This window comes from Tachysurus fulvidraco, chromosome 11, assembly GCF_022655615.1.
Source record: "Tachysurus fulvidraco isolate hzauxx_2018 chromosome 11, HZAU_PFXX_2.0, whole genome shotgun sequence".
Lineage (NCBI taxonomy): Eukaryota > Metazoa > Chordata > Actinopteri > Siluriformes > Bagridae > Tachysurus > Tachysurus fulvidraco.
The window spans coordinates 25148625-25162198 of record NC_062528.1 but is presented as its reverse complement, the minus strand read 5'-3'; the positions used below and the strand labels follow the sequence as shown (position 1 = coordinate 25162198).

The following is a 13574-nucleotide window of genomic DNA, read 5'->3' as shown; positions in this document are numbered from 1 at the left end:
GGTAAAGTATCAGGAAAAAAATTGTCTTTCTTTCTTTTCTAATCACATTTTCTCTCACAAAATAAAGTTGTTTTTAAAAAAGGGCAGAATGTTAGCACTGAGTAGCCTTAGCTCAGGGGGCGGGGCTTAATAAACAGCCCATAATAAACATTTTATTACTAAAGGAACAAATGGACAAACTTTCGGGTTGTTCATGTGGAGGAACAAACATACTGTATATATAGTTATAACATCGCCCTCACTGCAGCCCTGCTGCGCCCCCTGCTGTCACAACACCTTTATAAACTGTGTGTGAGACATTTATACATGTGTGTTAATGTTAAATCATATTTAAATTAAAAATATTAATATTAGTGATTTTAGAGACGAGCTGTAGAACAGAAACCAGACACCTCACCTGTCATGTCAGACCTCAGGTGTTGTAATCAGGGTGGAACACATTCTGCTAAAGGTCAGTGTGTCACTGATGTACTGGTGTGACCGTCACTGGTGTCACTGATGTACTGGTGTGACCGTCATACAGTCCTACATTGTTGTGATGAACAGTAAATGAATAAAATGAGCAGATGTGAGTAAAAAGATGCAGAAAAGTAAAATGTTAACAAAAGCAAGCAACCAAAGACGAGGCAAAGAACTGAAGGATTTATTGAAAGAACAGAGAAATGATAAAAGAAGGAAAGCATGGCTGTGGTTCCATAAACGTACACACACTGTGATGGACAGATCTTTAATATTCTGTGTAATACAAAACATAAATGCTCTACAATGTTGACTTTATCAAAATATACATAAAGACCTGATTTTCATCTCAATCACCACCAAAGGAGGGGGAAAGAAAACAAAAAATAAAAGTGTGGGGAAGAGTGTGGCCCAAACACTAGGGTTAAAGAGCACTTACTGGACCATCAGCCGTTACCCATAATGCAACACCAGTGGTGCAGGTAAGTGTGTAATGAAACACATCAGATGGAGATTGTGAGAACCGTTCACATTCTCCAGTGAGAGCACATTTATCTAGTGATTTGGGACACAGCCTTAAACTCCACTCTCTTAAGACTACAAACATTTTGGTCTTTGTTTTTAACAATTAAAGGCATCGGAGAAAAATGAGGGAAAAGGAATGTGAGAGCAATAAACCACAAATCTGACCTAAAAACATACACAGCTCTGCTTTTACATCAAAACATGTTCACGTCATTCCTGCACCGGCGTAACAGAACTGACGATGCCCGGGTAGGGGCGGGGCTTAAAGCGTGAGGGTGGAGCCTCTTCACTCACAGTGGACTTGTACATTTTGTAAACAATTTTATGTTAATTTGCAGCACGTTAATCTGGTGGTCATGAACCTTGTAGGTCTGACAAAACGTACACGCTAACGTGTTTGTGAAAAAGAGGAAAGCTGTGAATGTTTTACTTACATCCAGGAATGAAACCAACTTTAACTAGATTATAAACATAAAGTGCCCAAAAAACCCATCTTCATCATTAAGACATTAAGAGGTTTAAACAGGAAGTAGATTCGGTGTGTTGGTGGAAGTGTAAACACACTGAACATGACACTGATATAAACGGTAGAGGCAGCAGGTCTGGGCTCAAATTACACACATGAATTTAGTGCTTTGTGCAGAAATTAATCAATAATCTGAGGAAGTGAAGGCACAGTGATCCATCTGCTCGTTCCATCAGCCATGTCAGAGTGTGTGTGTTTGTGTGTGTGTGAGATCCAGCAATAAACACAGCTCAGCAAGATGAACTAAAGGGGGTGGGGCTAAATCTAGAATACACAAAAATAATTCTACAAGAATTCCGATCATTTATCGAGAACCACTCGCACATTTAACTTTAACATCCAAGTCTGACATTTTAGTTTAAATCACCCAAAATAATAATTCCTCCGGCAGTGCGAGTGACCGAGCCGTCCTCATCCTCAACACACAATCCGCCCAGGATTAATATTAAATTTATCAGACACCCAAACAAATTAAGGACCAAAAGAAATCACAGGACGAGACCCAATATGGAAATAAACTGGTTTAAATGAGAAAAAAAAAAAAAAGTTTAAACTGATGATTTTAATCCCAGATACATCTAGACAGCTGAGTAAAAAATCTGCCTTGGATTAATATGCAAATCAACCACAATTAAAGCTGAATGTCTAATTTACAAAAATCCTGTGAACTGTCTGAAGTTCTGATATCAGACTAATATGTCAAACGAACTCATTAAATCGATAATAAATCACTTGGCAGACTCTGAGGCACTTAAACCTGCTTTTTCTAAAGATTCCAATATCTTCTATTATACAAAAACTGCCGAGAAAATCCACTTCATCTCCTTCATCTGTATCCGTGATGTAAAGATTGTTAGAGCACAAATCAAGAAACTAATCAAAAAGCCCCAACATGGCTCTAATATGCAGATATATGCTAACGAGGGGCGTGTCCTAGAGACTAATCTGCATAATTAACATACAACCAAAAAGGTTCCTCTACCAACATGATCAAAAGCCCTGAAGTGATGAATCTTCACTCTGATGTTCCCCAGAAGACAAAGTTCTAGCTTTGTTTTTTTTTTTGGAATATAGAAGATTCTTTATACCACAAGAAGAATGATACGAATATTCAAATTAACCTGCTTCATAATCAAAGGTCATTTTTCTAAACACAAAAACAACTAGATTGAAAGTCTTCAGAATTCAGATGATTATAATCCGCTACATTCTACACACCGTTTATAGTAAAATATCTGAGAAACATGGAAGTAAGGATACATTTCTGCTCTGGGAGTCGAATAAGAAATCTGTTCTTTTATAAACCTGAAAAGTCTACACTCGAAAATCCAAAGCTCAAGTGTTATAAAACAGAATTACGGTCCAACAGGAAGTGACCATATAAGGCACTTTTTTATAAAGGCAGAAATTATGACATTTATGAGTGGCAAATTTAAAACATTTTAGGGGCTGTGTGTATTCGTGTGTGTGTGTGTGTGTGTGTGAGTGATTGTAGGCACCAAGTGTGAACAAGGCAGCATCTACGATTGCGCAAAAAACAAAAACAAAAAAAATACCACCCAGAATCCCCATAGAAAAACTAAAATATATATATATAGAAAGAGAGAGAGAATAATGATAAACAATGATTACACTACAAATAATTTTTTTGCACCAGATAGTATAAGAAAACGTGAGATTACAAATTAAACCCAAATTAAAATATTGGGTTTTTCAGGTCTGTGTGAAGATAAGAAAATGCATGATGGTGGGTGTGTGTGTGTGTGTGTGTGTGTGTGTGTGTGTGTGTGTGTGTAAAACCCGGTGAGGGTCTCAGATGGTGGATTTGGAGAAGGACACACGGAGGTGATGGTTCTCGCCCAGATTGTGATTGTGGAACTCGATCAGCGACTCAATGGCCTCCTCCACTGAGCCCAGCTGAATCAGCGCCATCTTGTGGTCTTTCCTGAGAGAACAGGAGAAAAGGGGACACAAAAACAAGTGTGCTTTACAACTAAATAGATGAAAAAAGGACAGAACTAGAGAACAATAACATATGTACAGAAATTAAAGGATGAGTTAATAAAGTTTAGGTGCAGTGGGTGAGTGTGTGAGGAAGAGAACATACTGGAAAAACTTGAAGGCTTTCACTGTGGCTCCTGAACTTCTGAACAGTCCTTGAAGATCATCTTCACTAACAGAGGGTCTACACACACACACGCAGAACCATCAGCCCTACACTACATTAATCACATAGTAAAATTTCAACCTCACTTGGGACAGATGGATGGTGGAGACTTACGGAATGTTGGACAGGTGCAGGGTTGAGGATGGAGGGAAGATGTTGGAGTAGTTCTTAGAGCCAGGCTTTTTGAAGCGGTGAAGAGGAGAGGTGGAGAAGTCTTTAGTGAGTCCCTGGTCCTCATGTCCCTCTCTGGGAAGCTGAACTGTGGTGTGTTTGGACAGAGTCACACGCAGAGGCTTCCCATGCAGCTTCTGTCCATTCAGATAACTCATCGCTGACACACACACACACACAGTTAGTCTCTAGTCCTCCATCCATACAAGTCATCTTGATCTATTCCTCCATTTCTCATCCTCACTCACTAACCATCCCAATACTCCACCCTCCATTCACCCCCATACCTAGAGTATGCATTTCTCTCTCTTTACCTCATCCTTCCTCCCTTCCCAGCTCCATCACTCCATCACGTTCTCACCCTACATAACTCGTGCCTGTAGTTTGAGGTCATATTTACCGAGCTGTGCTTGTGTTCCGTCTGCCATCTGCACCAGAGCGTTCTCTTTCTTATTGAAGAGAATCTTCACCCTCATCACGTCGCCATACACACCTTCAACAGACGCACGCACACACACAGCTGAAATCAGTGGAATTCAGTGACAACATGCACTAAAACAGAACACTGAAGAAATCTCTAATAATTCTACAACTCAGGGACTGATTGAATAATTCTGCTCTACATCCTGTCTAACTCAGCCCTGATGAACGGGAGGTGTAAATAACGAGACTGTCTACAGCTGAGTGATTATGTGATCTGCTTTAAACAGTACGTGAGACATGCAGACGCCTAGCATGGAGTTTAAAATAGGATGGTGTTCTTTAGGAACCGGCAACAACATGCACTACTTCCTTCTCAGAAACCTGGAAGATCTAAACGTTCCTTCTGTACACTCGAGATGTAGAGTCACTACCCAGGGCACATCTACTTAAACACTGTTAGCTACAGGTTTAGAGCTGTGGCTTCATCCCAAATTACTTAAGAGACCTGAAATATAACTATAGGAAATACGATGAAATCATCATCATCTAGTTTACGAGAGATTAAGTGCGAGAGCATAAAACTTAAACACACACCAATTAAACTTAACATATAAATTGATTGAAATTGACAATTATTTTTTTAAATTGGACTTTCCAATTCCTGAATAAACTCCTTGAGACCCAAAGAGAAATACGTTTAACGTCTAATAAAAATGGAAATGCTGCATTTTGTTGCCGACGTGCTAATCTGCTAACTTCAGCCCATCCTCTGTGTGCGCAGCTGCCTGAAGCTGACTGGTGAAGACAGAGACAGAACGGTTATAAATATGAAACACAAAAAGAAGGAGATGCCAGTGATAACATACCGAAAAGAATAAAGAGGCATTGGGGCGTAACGCTCTTTAGAAACAGCAGAGGAAGGCAGCGAGGGAGGAAGGGAAGGGAGAAAGATCGGAGAAGTGCAGGTTCAACATTTCCGCAGATCCAAACAGAAGAACGTAAAAGAGGGAGAAAAAAATCCAGGAGAGAACAAATGTGGGTTTGTCGTTCGTCGTCAATGGGGAGAAAAAAAAGCCAGGATATGAGAGAGAGAGAGAGAGAGAGAGAGAGAGAGAGAGAGAGAGAGAGAGAGAGAGAGAGAGAAGGAAGAAAAAAAAAAACAACAGAAGGTCAGGTGAGTACACACAGTGTTGCAGAAGTCACTAAAATTAAATACTTTCACTAAGAGAAAAAGATGAGAAACAGATTAACAATGAAACACAGGAAAAGGCAAAGAGACAAAATTCTACAACTGAAACACGGCTCATGGTCAGAACCTCAACTCAACACGTCAAAAACTTTAATACTGCAGAAACTCATTTACTAAAGAACTAATCAGTGAAATACTCAAGTGATTTTATCTATAAAATTACACCACACACACACCTCAGGGTTAAGGTTACTGACGAGTAGGACGGTGTGTGTTGTGGTGTTGAGGCCGGCCAGGGAGAGTCGACCTGCAGCCGGAACACCGAGAGACGCCAACGCATTGGGAATACCAGCAAGAGACAAACCTGAGGACGGAAAACCGAGAACACAGAGATACAACATCACTTCCTTTCTCCAGCTTTATTTATAATACTGAACCCGTGTTCAGCTTCACTGACACGCACTGGACGTGAATAACAAGTTTAGAGCTCTGATAGCACGTGTTCAGGTGTAATCTGACCTGCTGCCTGCTGGAGAGTGAACGCTGGAGGGAACCCATGACTGCTCCCAAAAGGACCTGCAGAGATTAAACCAGGGCCTGAGAGAGAGAGAGAGAGAGAGAGAGAGAGAGAGAGAGAGAGAGAGAGAGAGAGAGAGAGAGAGAGAGAGAGAGAGAGAGAGAGAGAGAGAGAGAGAGACACACAGACAGAGAGAGAGAGAGAGAGAGAGAGAGAGACACACACAGACACAGAGAGAGAGAGACACAGACACAGAGAGAGACACACAGACACAGATAGAGAGAGAGAGAGAGACAGAATGAATTAAGAATGTACATTATAATGAGGTGGTAGCTTAGTAAGTTTGAATCCCAGCTCCACCAAGCTGCCACTGGTACAGAAAGTGTTAGCCACTCTGGACAAGGGCATAAATGTAAATGTAAAGCATCACTGTACTCTGAATCCTCCATTCAATAGCTGGACCATAGTCATATGGAGTACACAACCCTGCCCTGAAGTCCTTACTGAAGGCACTGGTGGCGATGGTCTGCTGTTCAAGCGAAGCCGGGCCATCCCCCGTGGGCAGGTCGGGCCGAGTGTAGTCTCTGCTCTTATCATTGTTGTACTTGACATTCAGGCTGGTGAGTTTGGAGAAGCTGATGCGCAGTGTACAGCAGGCATTATAGATGTTCTGTCCATCCAGGGACTTGGGGAGAGAAGAAAAGAAAAAAAATTCACAGAAATCCAGATGTGGCTTTACAGATGTGCATCATGTGAAGAAGACTTCTGTGCTTTAGAGCTCATCATTGAACAGTTAGCACCTCACTAGCAGGAACCCATGCATTTCACACAGTGAGTGTTATCTTCTCACCAGCTTGGCATGCTGAGCAGTCATGGCATCAGAGTACTGAACCAGAGCCTGGAACTGGTTGTTTTTGGTAAAGGTGATGATCTTCAGCACCGTGCCAAACTTCGAGAAGATCTACTCCAACATGAAGAAGAAAAAGAATGAGTCCTAACCAAGAGAGAGTCTGATCAGTCACTAAAGCTCAGAACAGGTGAGCAGTTACCTGGTGCAGGACATCCAGAGTGACTGGGTAGAACAGGTTCTCCACAATCACCCTCAGGACAGGACTATGGCTTCCAGCTCCTCCTGCATCCACACTGCTGAGAGGCACGCTGGCCGTCTGAACAGCATTTACTGCCTGCAGGGCCGCCTGAGCACGCTACAACATGGCATTAACACGGTGTTAACACACCAACAGCAATGTAAACTACACAATGTAACATGCTTCTAATCAGAAATGCACCAAAATGACACACAGAAGCTCAAAGAGCCAGAGCCAGACACAACCCAAAGACAAAAGGGTGGGGCCAAAAATCTTTGGGCCACTAGGAAGGTGGTATGTGGTTTGGGACACACCCAAAATGGAGCACTGAGGTGGTCTGTGTATTAGTGTGTGATTGTGTTTGGTGCTATACAGTGAACAAGATGTGTGTGGTTTGGGACAGGTGAGGTGTTCGAAAGGTGTGTTAATGATGTACCACTTGGTTGGGTGAGTTGTCAGTTTTCAGCTCCTTGTGGTTGGAGTACTGCACGAAGACGGGATGATTTCGTATGACCGGTGTGACGGAGGAGTAATAGTTCACCATGGTCTGAGCCGACTCCTCCGTGTTCATCTCCAGAAAAGCCTGAGAATTACAGATCACACATTTATACACCTCACAGTCAGGACAGAGCTCACAGGGTTTAGTCTTACCAGTGAGTGAGAAATGGCCAACACTTCCCTTATGACGGGCACAAGCATGTGTACAAACCCACCTGGTTTTTGCCTTTGAGCATCAGCAGGTTGGTCACTTTGCCAAAGGGAAGTCCTAATGAGATCACCTCGGCCTCGTTGATGTCGCTGGGTAACTTCCTCACATGGACGACTCGAGAGGGGACGCCTGGACTCCTGATGTCCCCTTTAAACTTCTTACTGTCGTTACCGTTTGCTGGAGACACGCAAAGAACCAGGACTGAATTTACATCCTCACACTTGCATCACAGTTTAATTAGTAATAAAAATCCTTAATAACGGATTGTAACTCAGGCAGCTCATTTAGATAAATGTAGTAGAAGGCTTGAGGACATTTTCTAGAGACTAATTTTAATAGACAGCAGTGTAAAAGTCTTAAAGTGAAAGTGCAGTAATATACACACCTGCCCCTGAGCTCATGATATAGGGACCATTAGAGACACAGGAGGTAAAGAGTTCGTCAGATCCCCTCTGAAAACACAAAACACCTTCATTAAAAATTATAAACTAGATAAATAATAAATGTGTAATATTACGTGTGTGCAATATGCCTATAGTGTAACCACTACTCTTTATACATTTGTTTTTGTATATACTTTATATATTATATATATATATTTTATTCTTTTTGTATTATTTTTGCTGCTGTAACAGAAATTTCCCCATTGTGGGACAAATAAAGGAATCTCATCTTATAAAACTACCCCAGTGATTAAATAGAGCTTGTTTAAAGAGTAAACAAAATACTGATAGATAAACCAACTAAACTAATAACAAAGATAACAAATAGCTAAATATTAGGTTTAAAGACAAGATTACACTCCACCGAGGAGCTATAATAAAGAATACATTACTAATATAAAACATTTAAAAAAAACAATCCAGTAAAAAAAAGAAAAAGAAAAGACATGAAATTAAAATGACGAAATCAATATCAATAACTAAGGTTTAATGATGGACGCGTTCTGTGGAAGGGAACGGACATTTATACACAGACCGACGCCCGGCCCTACCCACACCGGCCTGTGTCTCAGTACTGTATGATGGTCAGAATCTGTTTGGTCACATGATGTGATGAACAGGAGATTTTCCTCTCCAGCAGCAGCAGAGTCACATCTGTTGTGTTTATTAGTTTATTGCTGTAACAAAGGATAAACACTCATCTGTTCCTCATCACTCTATTTGTGGCAGTGATGTTTATATATTCATTTGATCATCTGATGGTAGTAACGATGCTGTTCTCATTCTATATTATTTAGCTAGCTATTTTTTTTAATACATTAATACCTTAATTTGATTTTGTTTACATTTTAATTTTCCTCTACATTTTATTTTCTTAATTTTGAATTGTATCTCCAAGTAATAAAGCTTTTTTGAGGCAGATATTTTATTTAGAACAAAATGTGTTTGCATTTATTCAAAGTTTATTTGCAGTTATTAGTTTAATGACTGCTTATGTAATTATTATTCTTTATCAATTGTTAAAAGTGAATTTTAGTTTATTTAGAAATGTTAATGTATTTATTAAAAACCTAAACACTGATGTACACGGTGTACTGTAGAGACGTCAACAAAGTCCAGGGATGACTTTCCTTCATCTCTCATAGTGGAGCAGAAAACAAGCTGAACTCCTCAGAGGAAGGAAACTGAACCTGAACAATGAGTGTGAGCCAGTGTGGAATATGACACGCCAGAGCGCGAGAGAGGGCACGAGAGAGAGCGCGAGAGAGAGCTGGATCTCCTCAGCTCTGAGGAATGTTGCTCCCTGCTGCCTTCATAGACTCGTATTTATTTTCCCCATCTGACAGAAGACAGAAAGCAGAAGCAGGAAGCCGACGCCCCTCTTTCTCCCTCACTGCTCTACTACTTTTGCACTCTGAAGTTTATAACCATTGAACATGCTTTTATTTTCTATGTACTATACTTAAACACAGAGCCAGACTAAAGCTGGTGAATGAGATCATAACTGGAGAACAATCCTGTAATAAACTCAGCTATAATGAAGCATCAGGACATACCTTTGTGCCGACTGTTATATCATGGACACCGCTGTAAGAAAGGAAATAGAGCGGAAGAGCGATCAAACACTGTTTCTACATGAACACTCAAGGAAACTCCCCCCCCCCAATTAATAGTTAAACTTTAACTGCTGAAGCTGTGTAACTCACTCAATGTCAGTGATGTAACTGGATCCCAGAGGATACAAATCCGTCTCTAAACGTCTGTAAACATCAGATAAATACATCGTTAATAAACATTGCATAACTCAGTAAAGCAGTGCACTCCAGAACGAATGACTTCTGTATTCTGAGATTCGGACTGCACAAAGCACATTTTACTGAACCAAACTGATTCACTCAGCAGCTCGCAGGCATACCAGTTGCCATAGCAACATCAGATGAGTAGGGCGGGGCAAGCGAGACACCATCAGTGATCAATAACCAATGATTTGATCTGAAGAACTTCGATAACATGCAAAAAAAAAAAAAAAAAGGCTAACATTTCTGAATATTAATGAACACTTTATTAATATTAATTAGTGCACAATGAACTGCCACAACCTCAATCTCATTCTTAAGTAATGATAACATTCATAAAGATTCATACAAACACCCTCCAGCTCAAGGCTGTACGCCCTGGCCACCACACCCTAGTCTCATTTTTAGGACAGAATTTTTTCATAAAATAAAAAAATTAAGCTTTTATTAAAGAATGTAAAAAGGTCCACATTATAAATGTCCCACATTTATTCATCATGATGTAGATTAAAAAAAATGCTTCAACAATAATGGTGTTAGAACATGAACTTTGACTTCAACTGTTTAAAGGTGTGTAAACTGTAATAATCAAAGATCATAATCAAGTAATAATAGTAACAGTAAAGTCAGTGTGACGTCACACTGCAACCACGTCAGTGATTGGGTCAAAAATAAAGCACAATCTGCCTGCTGACAAGGACTGGATTTTATTTCTACACAATATAAAACGAAGGCTTCATGAGTTTGTTTATGAGGAGAGGAATTAACACGAGGTTTCAGAATAAACTGAAATGTGGACAGAAAGTTAACTCAGTGTTTAATCAAAGGGGAACCTGAGGTAAACTGGCGTTTAGTCAAAGGGGAAACCTGAGGTAAACTGGTGTTTAGTCAAAGGGGAAACCTGAGGTAAACTGGCGTTTAGTCAAAAGGGGAAACCTGAGGTAAACTGGCGTTTAGTCAAAAGGGGAAACCTGAGGTAAACTGGCGTTTAGTCAAAAGGGGAAACCTGAGGTAAACTGGCGTTTAGTCAAAAGGGGAAACCTGAGGTAAACTGGCGTTTAGTCAAAAGGGGAAACCTGAGGTAAACTGGCGTTTAGTCAAAAGGGGAAACCTGAGGTAAACTGGCGTTTAGTGAAAAGGGGAACCTGAGGTAAACTGGCGTTTAGTCAAAAGGGGAAACCTGAGGTAAACTGGCGTTTAGTCAAAAGGGGAACCTGAGGTAAACTGGCGTTTAGTCACAGGAAAACCTGAGGTAAACTGGCGTTTAGTCACAGGAAAACCTGAGGTAAACTGGCGTTTAGTCACAGGAAAACCTGAGGTAAACTGGCGTTTAGTCACAGGAAAACCTGAGGTAAACTGGCGTTTAGTCACAGGAAAACCTGAGGTAAACTGGCGTTTAGTCACAGGAAAACCTGAGGTAAACTGGCGTTTAGTCACAGGAAAACCTGAGGTAAACTGGCGTTTAGTCACAGGAAAACCTGAGGTAAACTGGCGTTTAATCAAAAGGGAACTTAAGGTAAGCTGGTGTTTAAACTTAGCTTTAGCAGCTCAGGACAGTTAGCGTGCTAATTTAATCCAGAACAACAAACTCAGACTTCAGACTTAATGTTCGCGTAAACATTTCAAGTGAACGTGTTTATTTACGTTCTCCAAGTTAAACACTGATCTTAAACTAATATATTAACAAGAATCTTCAACAAGTTGCTGATGTACAAACTTGTGAATCGTGTCGCTTCCGCGTTACTGATGTCCGCCTGTATTCCGACAAACCCTGACTCCTGCGCACTGATTGGACAGTAAAATCCCGCCCTCGCGGCTCATCCTGCTGGTATTTGCTGTTCCCACGTATCAAACCAGTCACAGGACAGGGGGCGGGACTTGTTAGAATACGGGTAGGATTTAACAGCGCACTAATGTTACCCGGACATGTTGCTAGCTTGTTACAATGTTTTACACTGACATTCTATAAGCGCATTTATACATCAGTACAGTGCGAATTAATAAGGCGAAGTGGTAATAATGAAAAGCAGATGTACTCCCAGACACTTTAATGTGTCTAAACGCCTCAGCACTTACCCGTCCATGGCACCGTCAGCTTTGTGGAGCGTTAACCACATTCACTACAGTCCTTTATAGACTCACAAAATGGCGGACAGCCGCCACCGAGCGATTTGATTAGTCAAAAACCTGATTATGGGCGGGAACTAAGACAGAGTCTGTCAGTGTGATTGGCCAAAGTGGATGTCACTCTTAAAAAGGTGGCCTAAAAACTTTTCAGACTGAAGTTCAGTTTAGAGACTTAACTCTCACTGACAATGTCTACAGTGTGTAACACAAACTCACCAAGTGTTTCCAATTCTATAATATATTTTAGAGTTTTTCTTTAAAAGAGAATTAAAGTGTGTATTTATGCTGTGTACTATTACTAAAGAATCAGAATGAGAATCAGAAAGGTCTTTATTGCCGAGTACGTTTTCACGTATGATGAATTTGTTCTAGTACAGAAGCTCCACAGTGTAAACACAATGGCATTGACATGACATGAATATATATATAATATAGACAGTTGTATGTACAGTGGAAAATTGAAATATAAATAAGTAAGTATGTGTTTTAAGTAAATAATGTAAGAATAGTGTTGTGTGTTCTGTGTATGTTAATTGTTCATCAGATGGATTGCCTGAGGGAAGAAACTGTTCCTATGTCTGGTCGTTCTGATGCTCAGGGCTCTGTAGCGCAGACCAGATGGTAACAGTTTGAAGAGTGAATGTGCTGGATGTGAGGGGTCCAGAGTGAGGGAGTGTGCTGGATGTGAGGGGTCCAGAGTGAGGGAGTGTGCTGGATGTGAGGGGTCCAGAGTGAGGGAGTGTGCTGGATGTGAGGGGTCCTGAGTGAGGGAGTGTGCTGGATGTGAGGGGTCCAGAGTGAGGGAGTGTGCTGGATGTGAGGGGTCCTGAGTGAGGGAGTGTGCTGGATGTGAGGGGTCCTGAGTGAGGGAGTGTGCTGGATGTGAGGGGTCCTGAGTGAGTGAGTGTGCTGGATGTGAGGGGTCCTGAGTGAGTGTGCTGGATGTGAGGGGTCCAGAGTGAGGGAGTGTGCTGGATGTGAGGGGTCCTAAGTGAGGGAGGTTGCTGGATGTGAGGGGTCCTGAGTGAGGGAGTGTGCTGGATGTGAGGGGTCCTGAGTGATTGTCTTGGCCCTTTTGCTCACTCTGGAGAAATACAGATCTTGGAGACTGGGGAGAGCTGTGCCAATGGTTCGCTCCGCAGACTACCCTCTGTAGTCTCCTGAGGTCGGATTGGGTAGCTGAGCTGAACTAAACAGTCACTGAGGTACAGAGGATGGAGTCAATGATGGCAGTGTAGAACTGTTTATGCAGCTCCTGTAGCAGGTTGAACTTCTTCAGAGCCAGCTGTTCAACCTCCAGTCTGTAAGCAGACTCGTCACCGTCCTGGACAGAGGGGTCATTAGAGGTACAGTCAGAAGAAAGGTCAGAAGAAAAGAAGAAAAGGTTTCAACACACACATACACACACACACACACACACACACACACACACAC

General features: G+C 41.4%; 1 protein-coding gene across 4 annotated transcripts; it reads right to left on the bottom strand.

Annotated features, from left to right (window-relative positions):
- Positions 1-627: 627 nt before the first annotated feature.
- Positions 628-12165, bottom strand: ptbp1a (polypyrimidine tract binding protein 1a). Of its 4 annotated transcripts, none has more exons than XM_047820532.1 (17): positions 12090-12165; positions 9924-9977; positions 9774-9804; positions 8160-8226; positions 7779-7951; positions 7502-7648; positions 7027-7182; positions 6828-6938; positions 6413-6662; positions 5980-6057; positions 5697-5824; positions 5138-5171; positions 4249-4341; positions 3792-4008; positions 3618-3695; positions 3297-3455; positions 628-3260 (listed from the first exon to the last, which is right to left on the bottom strand). In XM_047820532.1, the coding sequence occupies exons 1-16, from the start codon at positions 12128-12130 to the stop codon at positions 3323-3325; spliced, it is 1791 nt and encodes a 596-aa protein (XP_047676488.1). In that variant the 5' UTR covers positions 12131-12165; the 3' UTR covers positions 628-3260; positions 3297-3322. The 4 variants fall into 4 exon arrangements, with proteins under 4 accessions (XP_047676488.1, XP_047676489.1, XP_047676487.1 ...); XM_047820533.1 differs by adding an exon at positions 10133-10217 and having other exon boundaries at positions 628-3455; positions 12090-12106; XM_047820531.1 differs by having other exon boundaries at positions 628-3455.
- Positions 12166-13574: the final 1409 nt, after the last annotated feature.

Bases quoted from the DNA above. Each gene is read 5' to 3' on its own strand.
- ptbp1a (XM_047820531.1), bottom strand. From the start codon at position 12,130: ATGTGGTTAACGCTCCACAAAGCTGACGGTGCCATGGACGG. The intron at 9,978-12,089 runs GTAAGTGCTGAG...TGATGTTTACAG, and splicing joins GCTGACGGTGCCATGGACGG to ACGTTTAGAGACGGATTTGT. The intron at 3,456-3,617 runs GTATGTTCTCTT...CTGTTCTCTCAG, and splicing joins AAAGCCTTCAAGTTTTTCCA to GAAAGACCACAAGATGGCGC.